General features: G+C 48.8%; 1 protein-coding gene across 1 annotated transcript in view; it reads right to left on the reverse strand.

Moving 5' to 3' along the window:
- LOC125488290 (casein kinase II subunit beta) overlaps positions 1 to 19,481 on the reverse strand; it is a gene marked incomplete at its 3' end in the record, with an annotated part of 33,454 nt that extends 13,973 nt beyond the window's left edge. Inside the window, exons 1-3 of the mRNA XM_048621231.1 lie at positions 19,458 to 19,481; positions 5,606 to 5,688; positions 624 to 726 (exon numbers count right to left, since the gene is read on the reverse strand). Of these exons, the coding sequence (XP_048477188.1) occupies positions 624 to 726; positions 5,606 to 5,677 (175 nt within the window). The remainder of the gene's footprint in view (positions 1 to 623; positions 727 to 5,605; positions 5,689 to 19,457) is intronic.
- Between the last annotated feature and the right edge of the window lie 582 nt (positions 19,482 to 20,063).

The raw sequence follows: 20,063 nt of genomic DNA on the forward strand, positions 1-20,063 counted from the left end.
GCTCTGACCCTCCCTCGCAGACTACTCCCTAGTTCTAGAATCCCCAGACAGTGGGAATAGCATATCTACCCTGTCTTTTCCTGTTAATATACTTAATGCTTCAATCAGATCATCCCTTAACCTTCTCAATTCTAGAGAAAACAGGTCTTATTTGTATAATCTCTCCTCATAACTTAACCCCTGCAGTCCAGGTATCGTGCTTGTAAACGTACACTGTACTCCCTCCAAGGCCACTCTATCCTTCGTGGTGCCCACATCTGCTCACAGTACTCCAATTGGGATCAAACCAGAGTTTTGTATAAATGCAGCAGAACGCCTATATCCTTGTACTCCAGTGCTCTGGATATAAACCTTTAACCTTGGTGGTAAAAGTGTGCGACTCCTTCCCCCAGCACTTCTGCAAGAAGTGAATGGTGACTTCACCCCAACACTATCCAGACCGGGAAGGAATTTCAGTGCTGCTTCGGAGATTGGGGCGGGGCACAGATTCTCACTGATGCCCCGTCCCCCCCCACCTCCCCACCCCCCGCTCTAACAGCTGGACTTGCAGCAGCACACAGCTGCTGAGGGACAGTCAGCCCTAACACCCACCAGCTCCAACCCGGGGAAACGTTAGAACATACCGGGCTCAAGGTCCAGAATCATATCCAACGCTTGGCGGTAATGGGGCACCTGCTCATTCAGGCCGGTCAGATTGAACTTGTCCTGAATATAATCTTCATCAACCTAGGTTAGACAAACAAACAGAGGGGGTAAACAGAACAGGGAGTGGAAGGTCAGTCATTCACAACAACCAAACAAATAACCCAAGGCCAACCCGACAGTGTGGAAGCAGGCCATTCGGCCCTTTGAGTCAACACCGAACCTGCAAGGAACATCCCACCCAGAACTACACCCCCGGCCCTATCCCTTGATCCCGACATTTCCCATGGCCAATCCACCTAACCTGCATATTCCTGGACACTATGGGGCAATTTATCACAGCCAGTTCACCCACCCTGCACATCTTTGGACTGTGGGATGAAACTCACGCAGACACGGGGAGAACGTGCAAGCTCCCCACAGGCAGTCACCAGAGGGTGAAATCGAACCAGGGTCCCCGGTGCTGAGAGACAGCAGGGCTAACCACTGAGCCACCCTAATCTACCCGCAAGACAAGAGGAAAAGACACCCTCTAAGTTGGTACGGGGATGGAGGAGTGACACAACAGCCTGTTGCAGGGCAAAGCATAAACTACTGCAGTCACCCCTGACTTAGCCCCCACCCCGTCACAGTGATTGATAATACTGCATTAGGGAGTATAAGATGGGGTCTGACCATTCAGCTTCGTCAAGTTCAAACACAACTCCATCCACTCACCCACCTACCTTGGTTCACTCACCTTTAATGACGTCTGTCTTGTTTAAAAAAAAAAAGACACACACACACACACACACACGACCATCAATCTTGGTTCTGACATACCCAATTCTTTCCCGATGTCAATAGGTTGATTTTGGAGGAAAGAGGTGCCTGGATTCCACAGTTCAAAATAAAAATAAACAGCAAGTGCTGGAAAAACTCAAATTCAATGTTTCCATTCACATTGCTGTTTCATTTGCTGATCAAGGTGAGACAGAGCCTGGGTGCAAAAATAGAATCCAAGTGGGCGACACGACCTGAAGCTGTTGGAACAGATTTCCACGTCCTTGGCTTGAAGGGGAGTTTTCAGATGTGATCTTCACTTTAATCATAGAATCCCTACGGTGTGGTAGCTGGCTATTCGGCCCATCAAGTCCACACCGAATCCCTGAAGACCATTCCACCCAGACCTGCCTCCCTACCTTATCCTTGGGCACTACAGGACAATTTAGCATGGCCAATCCACCCTAACCTGCACATCCCTGGGCACTACGGGACAATTTCCCATGGCCAATCCACCCTAACGTGCAAACTTTAGACTGTGGGAGGAAACGCACACAGACACGGGGAGAATGTGCAAACTCCACGCAGACAGATCATTATAGGGTCTGTTTCTGTGCTGACCTGGTTTCCCAAACTATCACAAACCACGGAGAGACTAGAGAGGCCAAGGTTATTTGTCTTTGAGCACACCGCCCAAGGGTGGAATCGAACCCGGGTCCCTGGCGCCATGAGGCAGCAGTGCTAACCACTGAGCCACCACGCTGCCCTGGTCTCTCAACCCTCGGTATATGGTCGTAGCTGCTCATTTAGCTGCAGTCACAAGTTCAGAGCTAGGGCAGGGGAAACAGGGAGTCGACTGCACGCCACAACACCATCGTGATTAAAAAGTCCACCTTATCTCCCCATCCCCACCTACTCCCCCCCAGAAATCAAACTCCCATGTTCCACCAATAGGTGAATAAACGCCAAAAAAACCCCTGGGTTAGAAAATACTACATTCAGAACTTTCTCCTCACTTCAGCTCCGAATGATTCAGCCTTCACAGTAAGTCTGTGTCCTGCCACGTTTTAGATTCCCCAAAAGATACTGGGATAGTAGGGATGGCACTGGGCTAGTAATCCCACCAGACTTTAACGCTCTGGGACACGGGTTCAAATACCACCTTAGGAGCTGGTGGAATTCAAATTCAATTAATAAATATTGGATTGAAAGCTACGGCGATGGTGGCCTTGACAACAGTCAATTATTGCAGAAACCCAGTAGGCCCAGGTTCAAGTCGCACCTGCCCTATAGCTGTGTCCATGTGCAAACAGGTTGGTGAAAATAAGGGTTTTATACATCATTGGCAGGATGGCTTCTATTCTCATGAGAAAGGTCAAAAAGGGTGATCTAATAAAAAGGTCCTTAAAGTTCTAAAAGATTGAAATAGAATGAATAAAAAGAGCGCTTCCCTGCTGTGGGTCAGATATAACCATAGACCATAAAATATGTGATAGACACCAAGATATCCAATAGGGCATAGAGAATAAATGTCATCCCACAGCCAGTGATAGAACGTGGACCTCGCTAGCAGACAGCATGACTGAAGTGAATAATACAGATAGATTAAAGAGAAATTAGGCAATTGGAATGCGGAGAAGGGACCGGAGGTCAGGATGATGGATTTAGACAGAAGATAGGATGAGGTCGAGGGACAGCATCAACACCCAGACAGAAGTGTCGGGCTGAATGGCTTGTTTCTATGCCTGTATGCCCTCAAGCATGCATCACCAACATGTCCTGTACCTGATGTCAGGGACACAGAGGGACAGACATAGAATGCCCACTGCACCCAGACGGATCCAGAGCTTAAGGGTACCACAACCCTGGATATGACGCCCAGCCTATTTCAGGACAAACAGATTGGTTTCAAATCCAAATCAGGTGCGGTAAACAAAACCCACTACCTCGCAGGTACGCTCATGCCAGGACAAAAATTCAAAGTGACCTGGGCACCTTTGACAAAAGGTGCAACACAGGAGGCTGCTAAAATCAGCTAAATAGTATTAGGGGCAAGGTACTGGCACGGATAGAGGATTGGCTGACTGGCAGAAGGCAGAGAGTGAAGGTAAAGGGGCCTTTTTCAGGATGGCAGCCAGCGGCTACTGGAACTCCACGGGGTCTGTGTTGGGACCATAACTATTCACATTATACTGGGTGAAGGAACTGAGGACATTGTGTCACCTGCAAACTTGGCAGCAGAGATAGGTGATGGGGCAGGTAGTCTTCAGGAAGTAGGAAGGGTGCAAATAGACTTGGACATGCTAGGAGAGCGGCAAAGAAATGGCAGATGGAATACAAAGTGGGAAAATGTGAACTTATACACTTTGGTAGGAAAAAGAGAGATGTAGACTATTTACTAAATGGGGAAGGCTTCAGAAATCTAAAGCACAAAGGGATTTGAGAGTCCTAGCTCAATATTCTCTTAAGGTTAACATGTAGGTTCAGTTGACAGTTCGAAAGGCAAACACGATGCCAGCATTCATTTTGAAAGGGCTAGAAAACAAGAGCAGAAGTGTACTGCTGAGGCTGTATATGGCTCAAGCTACACCATATTTGGAATATAGAGGGCAGTTTTGGGCCCCGTATCTAAGGAAGGATGTGCTGGCCTTGTAAGGGGTCCAGAGGAGGTTTACAAGCACAATCCCGGTGATGAAGGGATTGTCATGTGAGGAGTGGTTGAAGACTGGGTCTGTATTTGGTACTCCCCGAAGCCTATAGAATACTGCGAGGCCTGGATAGAATGGAAATGGAGGAACATTAACTCTGCTTTCTCTCTACAGATACAGCCAGACCTGCTGAGCTTCTCCAGCAACTTCTGCTTTCCATTCCAGAATCCCAGGTTCTTGGTTTTATTTTCTTGTAGGTTAATGAACACTGCTGCCTGTAGCTGTCTGGAGAACAGCTACATGAATGGAGCTCTGCCTATTCTTAGCCCTGCTACATTACCCATAGTGCCCAGGGATGTGCAGGTTAGGGTGGATTGGCCATGGGAAACTGTCCTATATTGCCCAGGGATATGCAGGTTAGGGTGGATTGGCCACAGGAAACTGTCCCATAGTGCCCAGGCTAGTTCGGTTAGCCATGGGAAATGCAAGGTTACCGGGATAGGGTAGGTGGCTGGGTCTGGGCGGGAAGATCTTTACAGGGTCAGTGCGGACCAGATGGGCTGAATGGCTTGCTTTCGCACGGTGTACATTTCTGAGCTCAGCTACGTTGCTGGAGCACCGGGATAATGGTCACTTGGTGGGGCAGAACTGGAGGTGGTTTGTTGGAACAAGAAAGAAATAGATTGAGAAAGCATGCCATGTTGCACACTTCAGGACAAATGCAAGAGTGCCAAATTGTAAAGGGAATAACAATTTACACTGCCTGCTCAGGATGCACTCCACTCACACTTACTGATGCTCCGTCTGTTTCTCTAAACTCATTCACAGGATGTTGGCATTGCTGGCTAGGCTGGCATTTATAGCTCAGCCCTAATGGCTCAGAGGGCAGTAAAGATCAACCACACTGGTGTGGGTCTGGAGTCACGTATAGGCCATGTTGGGTAAAGGCAGCAGTTTCCTTTCCTGAAGGACAAGTAAAATATATGGGTTCCCCCCACCACCCCACCCCGCCAAGTTTCATCTTCATCGTTAGGCTCTCTATTCAAATTCCACCATGTCATGGACAGATTCAAATCCAGGTCCTCAGACCATGACCTTGGGTCTCTGGATTAACAGTCTAGTGATAACACTATGAGACATCGCTTGCCCCTGGAAAGGAGAACGAATTTAACCAGGTAGTGGCCCACTGCAACACCTTGACCAGAGTCAGAGTCAATCTGCCAGCCAATCAAGACCTTTCTGCCCCTCTTTGAAAACTGATATTCTTGCACCTGTCCCGCTGACTCGAGACAAAAAGCTTCTGCAACAACAGCTCTTGCCTCTTTCTCATCTTTTCAGAAAGAACGAGTGACATGGCAGAGCAAGGCCGCGTTGTGCTTAGAGCTCCCCACTGACTCGGTGGTGTAAGTGAACGTGTAAGGTCCAGTGGACTGAGCCCAGGAGCAAGTAGAACAAGCTCAGTATGTGCGAGGAGGAGGCTGCACTTGCTTGGCCCCGAGATACCGGGTTTACTGCACGGAACTGACAGACCCGGGCCACGCTCAGAAACTGACCTCACAGAAGAACTCATTGCCTCGCAGTCCACAGAACCAGGAGATCCACGACACTTCCTCCGAGCTGCTCATCTTCGTATCCTCTGAAAGGGGGAGGAAGAGAGAGGGAGACAGGGAATGAGCAAGTGATCAGGAAAACCGAGCTCGCTATGGCACCCCGATTACAGCTGGTCCCTAACTCCTCGACTTCACACCAGGGCCTGCAGTTTCCACTCAAGCTCAGCACTAGCCCTCAAACTGCATCCCTCTTCCTCCTCGGGTCTCAAGGCGTCACCCTGCACATGGAATCGGTATGTCCGATCCCCACTCCCATCCTCTCGCAGCCAGTCACACACTCTCCCAGTCTCTCTCTCTCTTTCTCTGTGTGTAGAAATCCAGCAGTCTGCTCAGGCTGATCCTTACTGCTCCCCCTCTGGGGAGTACTGCAGGTACAGTGGTACAGTACAGCACCTCCCCAGCACACAGCAGCTGATCTAGGCCAGCTAGCGGTCCGAGTGGAACACTTATCCACAGCCAGCGGCAGAAACCACTCCGCTGCGTTCTTTTGGGATTTCCAGAGTAACTAAGCACCAACACACCACCACACTGCCTTAACCCACCAGTGGAAGATGTATCCAGGAATTCAGAGCACGAGCCTGAGCTCAGACTGGGAAACCTGAGGAGCTACAGCCACACTGAGTAGATACACACAGCTTCAGAGGGCTGAAAACAGGGAAGGTACTGGGTCGTCATTTCCATCTGTGGAGAATCCAGACGTTGAGTTAGAGCCTCGGGGAGAAAGGATTGATCATTTAGGCCCAAGGTGGAGATGTTTTTCACGTCAATTGTGACGAACTGTTGGAAAAGGTTGTGGGCACTCGACGGTCACATTCAAGCTCAAGGCTGATAGCTCTTTGGGCACAAGGAGACAGGGGGAGGACAGTAGATCGGCCAGAAGCCTACAGGAATGGGGCAGCGGGCTCAGCAGCTGTACGGTCTGTTCCTGATCCCCTTTTTGTTTTAAAGTGGTCCGGTCCAGGAGGGGTGAAACAGAACCATCTCCACTTACCCGACCGGCAGACTGAGACACAAGGAAGCTGCCAGAGTTGAGAAAGACTGCAACCCGTCGCAATCACAACCAAGGAAAAGCCAATTACTGAACAGAAACCTTTGAAAGGCCACGTTTTAAAACAGCGACAGATAGTTGCAGGCCAGGGAGCAAAGGCCACCTGCACAGGATTGCGGCGATAGGTTATCCCACGAATGGGTGTGGCAGCAATCCAGATTGTTTGACAAATACTACAAACAGCCTGACACGTCACTATCGGCGTGTCACAGCCAGCTGGTCTATTCCTTCAGGAACACCGGCTCTAAACTACCTCAGAAACTAAAAAGACAATTCCGAGCAGGCATCCAAAAGACTTGCAACAGGTTAGGACAAATCTGCAACAATTCTTCGCGATGCGCCTTGATGGTAAAGAGGGGAAATCCACGACATTTATGACAGAAAATGGGAAGCACTTCTTTGTACAGAGGGTGATCAAACAGGACTCCAGTCTAAGGGGTCTTAGGAAATACTGGGAGACTTTCGCTACTTGGTCAAAAAGGCAGCAGGAAGGCAGAATCCAAGACAGAAGGTGGCCACTCAGCCCCTTGAACCTGTACTACCACTCCATTAGATTATGACCGGAGTGTGTCGGAACTGCATTCAAGTTAACACTGCTCTAGGAACACTGGTTGAAATGCTCCTCACATGCCACTCAGTTCACCAACACGGAGGTGCTGTACAACTCAATGACCCTTGACATCAAGGCTGCATTCGACAGGGTGCAGCGAAGAGCAGCCCGAGCTGCATTAGAGGGGAAAGGCTCTTGCTGCAGTTGGGAGTTTGATCCTACACAACGGTAGACAGTTGGGGGATTACTGAAGCTCACTTAACCTAGCTCCAGCACATCAATGTAGCAGTTTATCAGGGCAGATGTTTTTACTCGACCTGTTCAGCAGTGTAACAACACACTGCTGGAGCAGGTTGGACCTGAACCCAGACCTCTTGGGTTCAGAAGAAGGGACACTACCACTGCACCACAACAGTGCTTCCTCAGGCCCAGCCATCTATAGCTGTTGGATCAATAACCTTCCCCACCCACCTCCAGGGTCAGGAGTGGAAACGTTTGTCAGTGATTGCACAGTATTCAGTGATATTTGTTACTCCACAGATACTGAAGCAGTCATTGTTGGTACACAGCAAGGGACAACATCCAGGCCATGACGGTTTCCAAGAGACAATCTAACCACCACCCTTTTGACATTCAATGGTGTTACCATCACTGAATGTCCCACTATCGACATCCTTGGGGTTATCATTGACCAGAAACTGAATGAGCCAAAACACAGCGGCTCCAAGAGCAGGTCAGAGGCTGGGAATCCTGCGGTGAGTAACTCCTGACTCCCCAAAGCCTGTCCCACCATCTACAAGGCACAAGGCAGGAGTGTGAGGGAATGCCCCCCACTTGCCCCTGGATGGGGGCAGCCCCAACAACACTCAAGAAGCTCGACACCATCCAGGACAAAGCAGCCCCCGCTTGATTGGCACCACATCCACAAACATCTCACTCCCTCCACCACCTTCTGTATACATGGCAGAAATTCACCAAGGCTCCTTAGACAACATCTTCCATAATGTCAACCACCACCAAGTAAGAGGGCAGGGGCAATAGATACATGGGAACACCACCCCCCTGCAAGTTCCCCTCCAAGCCACTCACCATCCTGACTTGGGAATATATCGCCGTTCCTTCAGTGCCGCTGGGTCACAATCCTGGAATTCCCTCCCTAACGGTAACCTGAGGGACAGCGGGGCTGGGGGAGGGGGTACCTACACCCCGAGAACAGCAGCTTACCACCTTGGGATCAGGGATGGGCAATGAATGCTGGGCCCACCCTGGCAGCAAATTAAAACCAAGCATGCTGCAAAGCACTTTGGGGAAATCCTGAAGTTCTCCTCTTTTAAATTTCAGACCCACCACCAATGTTTCTTTATTTCACAGATTCACCAGGAATTTCAGTCAAATCACAACACAACATCTCATGAGATTGCGATCGGATGAGAGCGTGCTCTTGGGCGATACCAGGAACTACGCGAAGGAGGCGATCTCCTCACTGAGGCGAAATTAAATGAGATCTGGTTCAAATCATTAGTATTTATTGCTGACATTTCTTATTCAATTCTTCCAGATGTGAAGTCAGATTGTGGGGTGGGGGGGGGGGGGCAGTGTTGAGGAATACATGAAGCACACCAAGCAGCAGCTGCAGAATCAGACTGCATGAAAACCTGTGCGATTAAAAGCAGGGAACTGCATGATTTCAAGACTCCCAATAGCTCCCATGCGTCCGTCACTCCATCCTTACCACAGTGACTGAACTCACCACCACACATCCTCTTTCAGCAAAAAGGAAAACGCTCGCAAAATTACTGCCCAAATGTCGTCACCAACATCCCTCTGAGCAGCTGACAGCAACTTTGCCTACTGTGGAAGGGGGAGGGAAGATGGACAAGTCAGTTTTTGCTCTGTGCCTCAGAAACACCCCCTCTACACAACCAACTCCCCCCCTACCCTTCGTGTGCCACTTATAGTCCCCAGGACAGAAACACCAACAGCACCTTATGCCTTAACCAAACCAAAAAGCAACAGCAAAACTCAAACCGCAGAAAACCACTCAGCGACCAGACACTAGAGGCCACATCTTTGCAATTAATAAACCAAAAAGTCCAGGGAGGGAATTAAAAATTCTCCCATCGTTTGAGTTGCAACGACCTGGAAATGTGCAATGTGAAAAAGACAGTGGATTTTTGAAAACGTATTCGTGAACAGGAGCTGGCATACTGCCGAGTAGCTGGACTCTCCTCAGAAGCAGAGAGCTACACTGACAGGTCATCTGCTCGAAGGCAGAGAGAGTGATGTGGGTAGACTGCTGTACAAAATATCAAATCCCAAACTACTGGGCCTCTCACCAGCTATTTACAGGAGCAAGTCTGACTTTTGGGCTATGGTGTGCTAATGGCTCTCAGAGATGAAGACAGTGGATATGGAGATGATCTCAGCTCACTTACATAGAGGGCAGATGATGACCAAGGCTACTGTTTCCCACCCAAACCCCTGCTGGTAGGTATCTACAAGTGCCTCAGGCAAGGGACAGAAAGACTTGGACATTCTGCAGTTTTAATTTAATTCACTCTTGGGATGAGGGCATCGCTGGCTGGGCCCAGCATTTATTGCCCCGTCCCTAGTTGCCCCCCTTGAGAAGGTGGGGGTGAGCTGCCTCCTTGAACCACTGCAGTCCATGTGCTGTGGGTTGACCCACAATGTTCCTTAGGGAGGGAATTCCAGGATTTTGACCCAGCGACACTGGAGGAACGGCGATATATTTCCAAGTCAGGGTGGTGAGTGGTTAGGAGCAGGGGCTGGTGTTTCCATGTATCTGCTGCCCCCTGTCCTTCTAGATGGAAGTGGGTCGTGGGTTTGGAAGGTGCTGCTTGAGGATCTTTGGTGAGTATCTGCAGTGCATCTTGTAGATGGTACACACTGCTGCGACTGAGCGCCGGTGGGGGAGGGAGTGGATGCTGAAGATGCTGGAAAAGTGGATTGATTGTTTTGGAGGCTATCGAGCTTCTTGTTGCTGGACAAACAGTTGATTCCATCACATTCCTGACTTTGTACCTTGTAGTAGGACAGGCTTTGGGGAGTCACTCACTGCAGGATTCCCAGCCTCTGATGTGCACCATGGTAGATTGAGAAATTGGTTACGTGATAAAAGGTACCCTGAGCTTTATAAACAGCAGCATAGGGTACATGAGAAAGTCATAAAGAAATTTTACAAAAAGCATTGGCTTAGCCTTGTCTGAGGCTATGTGTCAGGTTCTGGGCGGGGAGGACGGGATGGCTTTGAAGTAAAGGCTGCAGAAAGGCTGCATGCAGAGATATGGAGCTTTAGTCACGTGGATTGTGGGAAAGACTGTAGTTTTCTTCCTGAAGAGAAAAGGTCCAAGTGTTTGGGGACCTCTTAGAAAGGGGGAAACCATTTCTATTGTCTGAAGGGTAGGAGAACACTAACTTAGGCGGCTGGAAAAGAACACAGGGAAGATCTTTATGGTTATAACTGCAGCGAGCTGTTAGGATACGGAATGCACTCCTCAAAAGGTTTGATTGAAGCAAATACAAACTTTCAAATGGAAAAGAGTAGGCACCCAAAGGGGAAGAGCAGAATTACAGGATTAACAGGGAGGATGAGTTGAAGATCTCGTGCAGGGAGTTGCCATGGACATCATAGAGCAAATGGCTTCCTGCTGTGCCCTGCAATTCCACTGACATTTAACGTGGCCGAAACATCAACAGCAAATCCTCAGCGACATTTCCTGTACCACAGCACCAGGGGGGAGAAACCGATCAAAATTCTTAGGAAAAAAGAGGAGAGATGGGAGAGGAAAAGACGGAGTCTTGGGAACAAATGACAATTTAAGGCCAAGGCAGCTGTGAGCAGTCTGTAAAAAAAGAAGGGGAACAATTAAAGATAGGGACATGGGATTGCAGCAGCACAGAGATCCCAGTGGATTAAACACAGCAACACAGCATTGGAGCAGCATCCAAGATCCCAGTGAATTAAACACAGGGACACAGCACTGGAGGAAGAGAGAGATCCCAATGGCTTGCGGAACTGGAGGTGGTTACAGTAGGCACATGATGAAGTTAAAACAATGAAATAAGACAGCAACTATCATTACAATTTTAGAACCCACAACCGAGAGGCTTCCTTCTTAAGGCACTGGGCTGCATACAAGTTCCAAAAACAAAATGAGCTAACATTCCTCAAGCTCAGTCAGGCACTTTACAGATCCCCAAACTCAGTGAGGCCACAATTGCTGCTCCCTTGGTGTTCGTGTTACAGAGGGCAGGAACAGGGCCCCGTTGTTCTCATCTCACTGCCCAGCCGGTCATAACATCAGATCAATATCATTTCCCAGTTCACACAATCACCAATTAAATACTTTCTCTACGTCAGGTTTTAAACCACAAGACCTAGCAACCGGGTTTCTTAGTCAACACAAGTACTGGCGCATTACCAAAACAAAATTTATACAATGATGGTGAAACGATTGGTTAACAGACAAATACAGAAGTATAAATGTCACCCCAAACAGTCCTAAAACACATGGTAAGGTAAAAGGGAGAAAAAAAAATGCATTTTCCTGAAGAGATTGGCCTTCAGGGGCAAAAAAAACCATCTTTGGCCAATGGGTTACTCTTGAAGGAAGAAAGAAAAAGGGCAAAGCGTAGAATACTCCAAATTCTGTTGCTCTGATGTTCTAGCACAGACCCACAGGTGTCTTTGTAAGCTTACAGGCACAGCTAGCTCAGGAAATTCAGGGAACTTTCTCCAATCACACTTTCCAAACAGCAAACCAGGTACACAGAAAGGCTCTTTCAGAAACAGGAGTGTGGCAGCCCTCCCGCACCAGTTTCATTACCATCTCTCCCCACACCCCACCCCCCACCCACTCACACACCACCACCACCGCCCCACCCCCAGCCACAGCTTATACCACAGAACTCAGCACTCTCTCTCTACCCAGTTACTGTTCGAACACTACTGAGCAGGAGCTACAACCAAACCATCAGGTATCACCATTCATATAGTTGCGAGGAGGCTGTTTAAAAACAAACAAACATTCTCCAAGGCGCACAGTAACCTTTTATATCAAAAAAACCGGAAGAACTGTGGATGCTGTAAATCAGGAAGAAAAGCAAAGTTATTGGAAAAGCCCAGCAGGTCTGGCAGCACCTGCACCCCCCCCACCCCCGGCTCCACCTCCTCCCGCTCGGGCACCTGTCCTCCAGCTCCACCTGCACCTGGTTCTAGTGGAAGGTTACTGACCTGGTACAATACCCATGGACACTGCCTGACTTGCCAAGATGCTTACATTTCCCGCCTTGGCAGTATGCTGCTTTTTGACGGGCAGCTTTTGGTAGTGGTTCCGTTCAGTGGCTATGGACTGTGTAAACAGGGTGCTGTTTGTCTGTGGGTTTTCTCATTCCGAAGTAAACATTTGGAATTACTGTAACGTGACAATACCCAATAGGAAACAAGAGGTGTCTGTTTAACCTCATATTGTCCGCATTCTCCTTTTCCCCCAAACACTCCCTCGGCCATTCTTTCAGCTTAAACTCCTTGCAATGCCCTACGTATCACTTTTGTCACAACCCTTGTGTCCAAGTCCACATCAAGCTGAGCCCATTGGAACATTAAAAAAAAGGGAGGTTGAGCTGGGAACTGTATAGAATGTTGGTTTGGCCACACAGCAAATTCTGGGACCCACATTATAGGAGGGATGTGATAGCACTGAGAGAGGGGGCAGAGGGAGATTTACCAGGATGTTGCCCTGTGGGGGGTGGGGGGCAGTGTTTCAGTGATGGACAGACTGGGGTGGATTGTCCTTACAGCAGGGAGGGGAAAACGTGATTGAGATAGGAAAAATGATGAGGCGCACAGACAGGGAGAAACCTTTTCCCCTTGATGGAGGGATCGATGACAGGGGCATAGATTGGAGGTGAGGGGCAAGACGTTTAGAGGGAATGGGAGGAAATTTTTTTTCTCCACCTAGAAACGTATATCTGTAACTCATTGCCTGTAAGGGTGGGAGAGGGACAGACACTCAGAACACTGAAGTAGTATGTAGAAGAGCACTTGCTACACCATACAGGCTCAGTACTGGAAAGTGGGATTAGTGTAGTTAGGTGTTGTTTTTGAGTGGTCTGAACTCGATGGGCTGAAGGGCCTTTTTCTGTGCTGTGAACCTTTATACGTTCCCTTTCTGTCTCAGCACAGGTGTCCTATGAAAAGGGACGACCACTTTCTACGCTATTCCTTCAGCCATGTGCTCACCTCCATGAGCTGATTAGCCACTTTCAGTTTGCACATGGGAATAAACCAGAGCTTCAGAAATCCTGCAAAGTCCTGTTCTTTAAATTAGTTCCCAGTCCCTGCTCTGCTCAGTAGCTGCGAGGTACTGGTAAAAGGCAGTAGAAAATAGCCAAGACATGAAATGGCCTGAAGCATGTCACCTGGAGTTTCCACAGATGGGCCAGTTATAAATCTGCTGCACACAGTGAAAACAGTGAGGCCACATTAAAGAACCTACTTGGTTTCTCATTGGAAGCAGGGCTTTGAAAACTTCCATCTTCTAGATAAGAGCTGCTTGCTGCCTTGTGCCTGGGCATGGTCAGGTGAAGGTCAAAGAGCAAGGGAGCCAATCTCTTGGACACAGTTAACAAGTCCTGGGCACGCTGGGTAATGGCATCAACACTGCCCAGTGAGGTCACAGGGCACTGTGACCTCACCAACCGCCAGAGGTCACAGGGCACCATGACCTCATCACATCATCCTCCATTATCAACACCCTTGGGGTTACCAGAAACTCAACTGGGCCAGCTGTACAAATAGTGTATTCAACATCAGATCGGAGGCTAGGAATCCCACAATCAGCAACTCCCCTCCTGACTCCCCAAAGCCTGTCCCACCATCAACAAGGCACAAGTCAGGAGTGTGATGGAATACCCCCCCCACTTGCCCCTGGATGGGGTACAGCCCCAACAACACACAAGAAGCTCAACATCATCCAGGATAAAGCAGCCCCCGCTTGATTGGCACCACATCCACAAACATCCCACTCCCTCCACCACCGACGCTCAGTAGCAGCAGTGTGTACCATCTACAAGATGCACAGCAGAAATTTACCAAAGATCCTCAGGCAGCACCTTCCAAACCCACGACCACTTCCATCTAGAAGGACAAGGGGCAGCAGATACATGGGAACACCACCCAGTACAAGCTCCCCTCCAAAAATCCTCACCATCCTGACTTGGAAAAATATCACCATTCCTTCGGTGTCACTGGGTCAAAATTCTAGAACTTTCTCCCTGGCCATGCTGTGGGTCCCTACATCAGGAACATCGGAATTCGAAGTGGGAGTAGCCAATCCAGCCATTTAACATGATCATGGCTGATCCTATCCTGGTCTCAATTCCACTCTCCTGCCTGCTCCCCATAGCCCTTTGTCCCATTTTTCATCAGAAACATATTTATTTCTTTCTGGAATCTGTATGATCGATTTTGCCACAGAATAACTGCCCTCAGAAGCAGTTTCTCCTCATCTCAGTTTTGAGCCAACCTCCTCTCACTTTGTATCTATGACCTCTTGTTTGAGGCTGTCCCACAAGGGGAAACATCTGTTCAATGTCTACCTTATCAGTCCCATTTAGCATTTTATGCACTTCAGTCAGAACCGCTCCCCCCACCCTCTCATTCTCCAGCGAGTACAAGCCCAAGCCATTCAACTGCTCCTTGTGCAACAGCCCTTTCATCCCTGCAATCAACCTGGTGAACCTCCTGAGCTGCATCCAGTGCCACCCAATCTTTCCTCAAATTTGGACACCATACTCCAGGTATGGTCTCACCAACACCTTCCATAATTGTAACACTCGTTTCCTTTTTAATCTAGTCCTTTTGCAATACACGCCAGGGTTCCATCTGCCTTTCCTATTATCAGAAGATAGCTCACCACTCTCTCCAGCGCAATTAAGAATGGCTCCAGCCAGCAGCACCCATTTCCCGTGAATGAGTAAAGAAAGTAAGCTCCTGCTACGCCTCCAGCAAGTCCAAAAACCTGCACGTTCACAGTGATTTCAGGGCAAAATGAGGCTACTGTTTCAATTTCCAAAGCCGAGAGCCTGATCACCACTGTAACAGCACTAGAGCAAGGCAAGAGCAGAGACTGACCAAAGCTGCAGCAAGGGATATCACAACAAGTGGCCAAGTTTCAGACATACTCAGATGGTGATAAAACACTCAGCAGCAGCACCTACAAACGAAAGATGGGGTTTGTCTACAAAGCATGCTCGAACCGGAGACACCAAGGCACAGCACGTTCTTCCAAACCATTCTGCGTTCTGTGCCATCATTCTCGTGCTCCAAGGAAGGGAACGATTGCACTGGAGAGGGTGCCAAGGAGATTCACCAGGATGTTGCCTGGGACGGAATCTCTCAGCTATAAAGGAGAATCTGGATAGGTTGGGGTAGGAAAATCTGATTGACGTTTGTAAAATCAGGAGAGGTGTGGACGAGAGTAGATCATGAGAATCTCTTCCCCAAGGTGGGCTTGTCGAAGACCAGACACATAAGCTTGAGGAGGGGAGCAAGTTTTACAGGGGATCGGAGAAAAGATTCTTTCACGCAGAGGCTGGTGGGAATATGGAATGGGCTGCCTGACAGGGTGGAAGAGGCAGGCACTCTCTCGCAACACGCAAGCAGCATCTGGACAAACACTTAAAAATGGCAGGGCACAGTACGGTGTAGGGCAAATGCAGGTGAATGGGATGAGTGTAGCCTGGTGTTGTCCAGTATAGATACAGCAGGCTGAAGGGCTTCTCTTTATGCCGTATGACTGAATCTCAGAGTTGACAGACATCAGAGTAATTTTGTGAGGAGTTATAATGTGGGAGACACAGCAGCCGATTCACACACTACAAGCTTCTACTTCCAGCTCCAAAGGGAACGATCAGATCTGCTCTGGGTGTTTAGCAATGGGGACAATTTGACCAGGACCACTAGCAGAACCTCCTAGTGTTTGTTTTGCTGCTGGATCCCATCCATCTTCTTGGCCCAGCATCTCAGCAGCAGTCCAGTACTATTGGTGCCAGTCCAGATTCACCATTTTTTTTTTAATTACACTGGAAATGCTCATGAAAATGAGCAAGAGTTGATGTCATTTCAGTCTGATTCTGTAATGTTTTTGGGGGTCTCCAAAAACTGTCGAATTCAGCTCCAGTTCATATGCCCCCAGGTTGGGGGCCGGGAAGGGTGGGGGTGTGGTTTGGTCAAACCGCAGTGGAGGAGATGAGGCACCCATCCATGAAGGGCTGTCAGCCATTGCTTGTTAAACACAGCGTACACCACAAAAAAGGAGTAGGCTTTTCAGCCCTTCGAGCACCTTCACCCATTGAATACAATCATGGCTGATTGTCCAACTCAGTCTCCTGACCCCACTTCGTCTCCACACACTTTCGATCCCTTTATGCCCAGGAAGCATATCTAACTGGTTTGTGAAAACGTTCAATGTTTTGGCCTTGACCACTTTCTGTGATAGAGATTTCCACAGGCTCCCCACTCCCTGGGCGAAGACATTTCTCCCCATCTCAGCTAGACATGGCCTGCCCCATGCCCTGAGACTATTTCACGTGGCTCTGGGCTCCCCAGTCATCAGGAACATCCTTCCTGCATTTATTATGCAAGTAAAGGATCACAAAGCACTACTTTCATAAGCCACCACATACTCACTGGTATCCTAACCTCAACTGATGCTGCTTGTGAAAGGAAAAAAAAAAATGATGATCTGACCATTATCACAAGGCTGGGTGCAGGCACTTCCATGTGCAAACTGGCTGCACATTTGCTCTGCTATAATAGTGCCTACACTTCCTAATTGGTTGGTAATAGAGAATTACGTGATGTCTAAGGACGTGACACTATAGCAATGCAAGTCCTTTGTTGAGAAATTTCCCAGATCTCACTGCCAAAACACTGGTCCCACAAGAACAAAATCAAGGGAGGGACAGACTTGCCTTGGAAGCAAGTTAGAGAAGGGTTCACTCAGCTGATTCCTGGCATGAAGCTTGTATGTACAGGTTGAGCAGCGAGTGCCTACACTCAGGTGTAGATCAGATAAACGAGGGGATCTTAAACATACAAAAATCCTGAGGGGGCCAACACAGTGGGTGCTGAAAGGATGTTTCCTCTCAAGGAAATCTAGAACAAGAGGGCACAATTTTAAAGTGAAGAATATCCCTTTTAAGGAGGAGATGATGAAGAATTTCTTCTGATCGTCAGTCTGAGGGATTCTCTGGCCCAATAACGGCAGAAATAGGGTCAATGAATATATTCAAGATGGGGTTAGAGAGATTTTTGATAAACAAGGACATCAAGGTTTTGGGGATGTCAGACAGGAGAGTGGAGTTAAGGCCACAATCAAAATCAACCATGATCCTATTCAATGGCAGAGCAGACACAAGGGGACAAGTGGTCTAGCCCTGCTCCTAATTCTTACGCTACACTCTTATAAAAGCTACCATGAAGAAATTTGCTGTTAAAGTCAAATTTAAAAGTTGCAAAAGCAAGTTGAGAAATCACTCAAAAAGCAAGGTTTACCTGACAACTGACAAGTGCTGAGTTTAACTAAGTAGAAGCAAACGCTTTAGTGACACTATAGACTGGTACATTCTTGCGGCTCTACCTGTCTGGGTGATACTCCTCTGTTTTCAGGCACAAAAGTTCACATTTTCATTGCACTGAGCTGGATAATCAATCCTGAAGCGTTCCTGATGTTCGGCTAACTTACCTTGTTTGTACACTGCATTACTAATTCTGACAATGATGGTTGACTTACTTCAAAATCTGCATTGCTCCGTTTGCCACCTTGAAGATGCAGCGACCTCAAATGATACTAGCATCTCTCACCTCCTAATCTCAGGAAAATGACTGTTTTGGTCATATTTCCATACAAACACCAGAAACCTTTCAGTAAATTATGCACAGACTAGAACACTTAGAGCATTTGACATCAAAAGCACATCATACATGTTGAAACAAAGTGGTATCTATGAAAAGCCCAACTACCAACAGGTAAACTTTACTTTTGGAGACTCCTCCAACATAACATATACATAACACAATACAACAAGAGCTAAACATGAATAAAAACCAAAAGAACTGCAGATGCTGTAAATCAGAAACAAGCAAATTGCTGGAAATACTCAACAGGTTTGGCAGCATTTGAGGAGTGAAATCAGAGTTAACGTGTCAGGCCAAGTGACCATTCCTTGCGACTATCAGTTCTAAGGAAGGGTCACTCGATTTGAAACGTTAGCCCCGATTTCTCTCCACAGATGCTGCAAGACCTGTTGAGCATTTCCAGCAATTTATGTTTAAGATCTAAGTAAGCACAGCCACACTAGAGGAGCACAAACTGATACAGAAACAGGTAACAATGATAAACAACCCTGGCAGCTTACAGCAATTAAACACAAACCAAGCCAGCTAAGTCTTGCCAAATAGCTAATTGCACACGAAACTGCACCACCATTAATCTTCATTTTGGCAACTGAGAGAACCAGCTCACTGAAGCCTTCAGAGAACCCAGCAGAGTAACATGGCAGTGGCTCTATTTTGGTTTCCCGTCTGCCTCCCCCACTACCTCCCAACTAAACCCCTCCAACGCCCCCCCCAAATTGCATGCTCATCATAAAACATGGGATGAGGATCTCTCATCATCCTCCTCCTTCTGATATGCAACAGCAGAACCAGCCATACCTATCCCCTACCCCAGAGAGAGAGAGAGAAGCTCACAGCAACAAAATACCACATTGAAACAAACCAGACGATAAGGGCAGTGGTATCTAACCTCTGGCTCGGAAGTCTGTAGGCCGTGTGCGGTATTTTAGTTGATCTGAGGAGGAAGGGGAGGTGAGACACCATCAAACGTGGCCCGACTTCCCTGGAATGGGGGCGGAAGGGGGGGGGGGTGGTGGGGAAGAAGCCCGTCACTTCCGGCTGCTCCGCGACTACATTTACCGTCAGTCACCGCGCCAGCGCGCCGTAGCCCTAACCCGGTCCGCGCGTCACCTCCGGCTGCCTCCACCTGCCCCCACAATAAACTACATTTACCGTCAGGCACCGCGCCGTAGCCCTGACACGGTCCGCGCGTCACCTCCGGCTGCTACCACCACCTTCTCCCCTCCCCCCCCCACCCCAGACAAACTACATTTACCGTCAGGCACCTCACTACCCCACGGCCGGACCAAGCCGCCCGCGCAACGCTCGTCGATTCCGCGCAAGACAAAGGTAGTCGGAAGCGCTCAGGCTGCCGCGTTAAATAGTTACCGATCGAATAGGATCGAGCGGTTTTCTTTAAAAAAATGGCTGGCTGTCAAAAATAATAGCCGTCGTCGACGGTTGAGAGGGAAAACGAAACGCGGAGAAGGACGAGCGGAGCCCAATCAACGGATCCGTTCCGGCCCGGCGCTCTCTCTGATTGGTCCCGGTGGGGTGGGGGTGGGGCGCGCGGGAGACACCACGTGACATATCCTGACCCCGCCCACGCAGTCCACGCCCCCCACACTGACCGCGCCCCTTCGCACTGACGTCGCAGAGCCTCCCGCGCCCACACTAGCCCCGCCCCCTTTCCTTGGTGACGCCTTGTCTTAGCCCCGCCCCGTCGCCGCGGTGCGGCCTAATAAGAGAGGCTTACCGCGGTCACCTTGTATGTGTGTTAAATCTCTAACTGTGTAAAACCGCTCTACGATTTAAACCGCGTGTATTTTCCCATCTGGGGGACGGGGGTGCAGGGTGTATGTTTGCTTTCTCTTGGGGGGGG

The sequence above is a fragment of the Rhincodon typus genome, unplaced genomic scaffold (genome assembly GCF_021869965.1).
Source record: "Rhincodon typus isolate 14 unplaced genomic scaffold, sRhiTyp1.1 hic_rhity00000158, whole genome shotgun sequence".
In the NCBI taxonomy this organism is placed as follows: Eukaryota; Metazoa; Chordata; class Chondrichthyes; order Orectolobiformes; family Rhincodontidae; genus Rhincodon; species Rhincodon typus.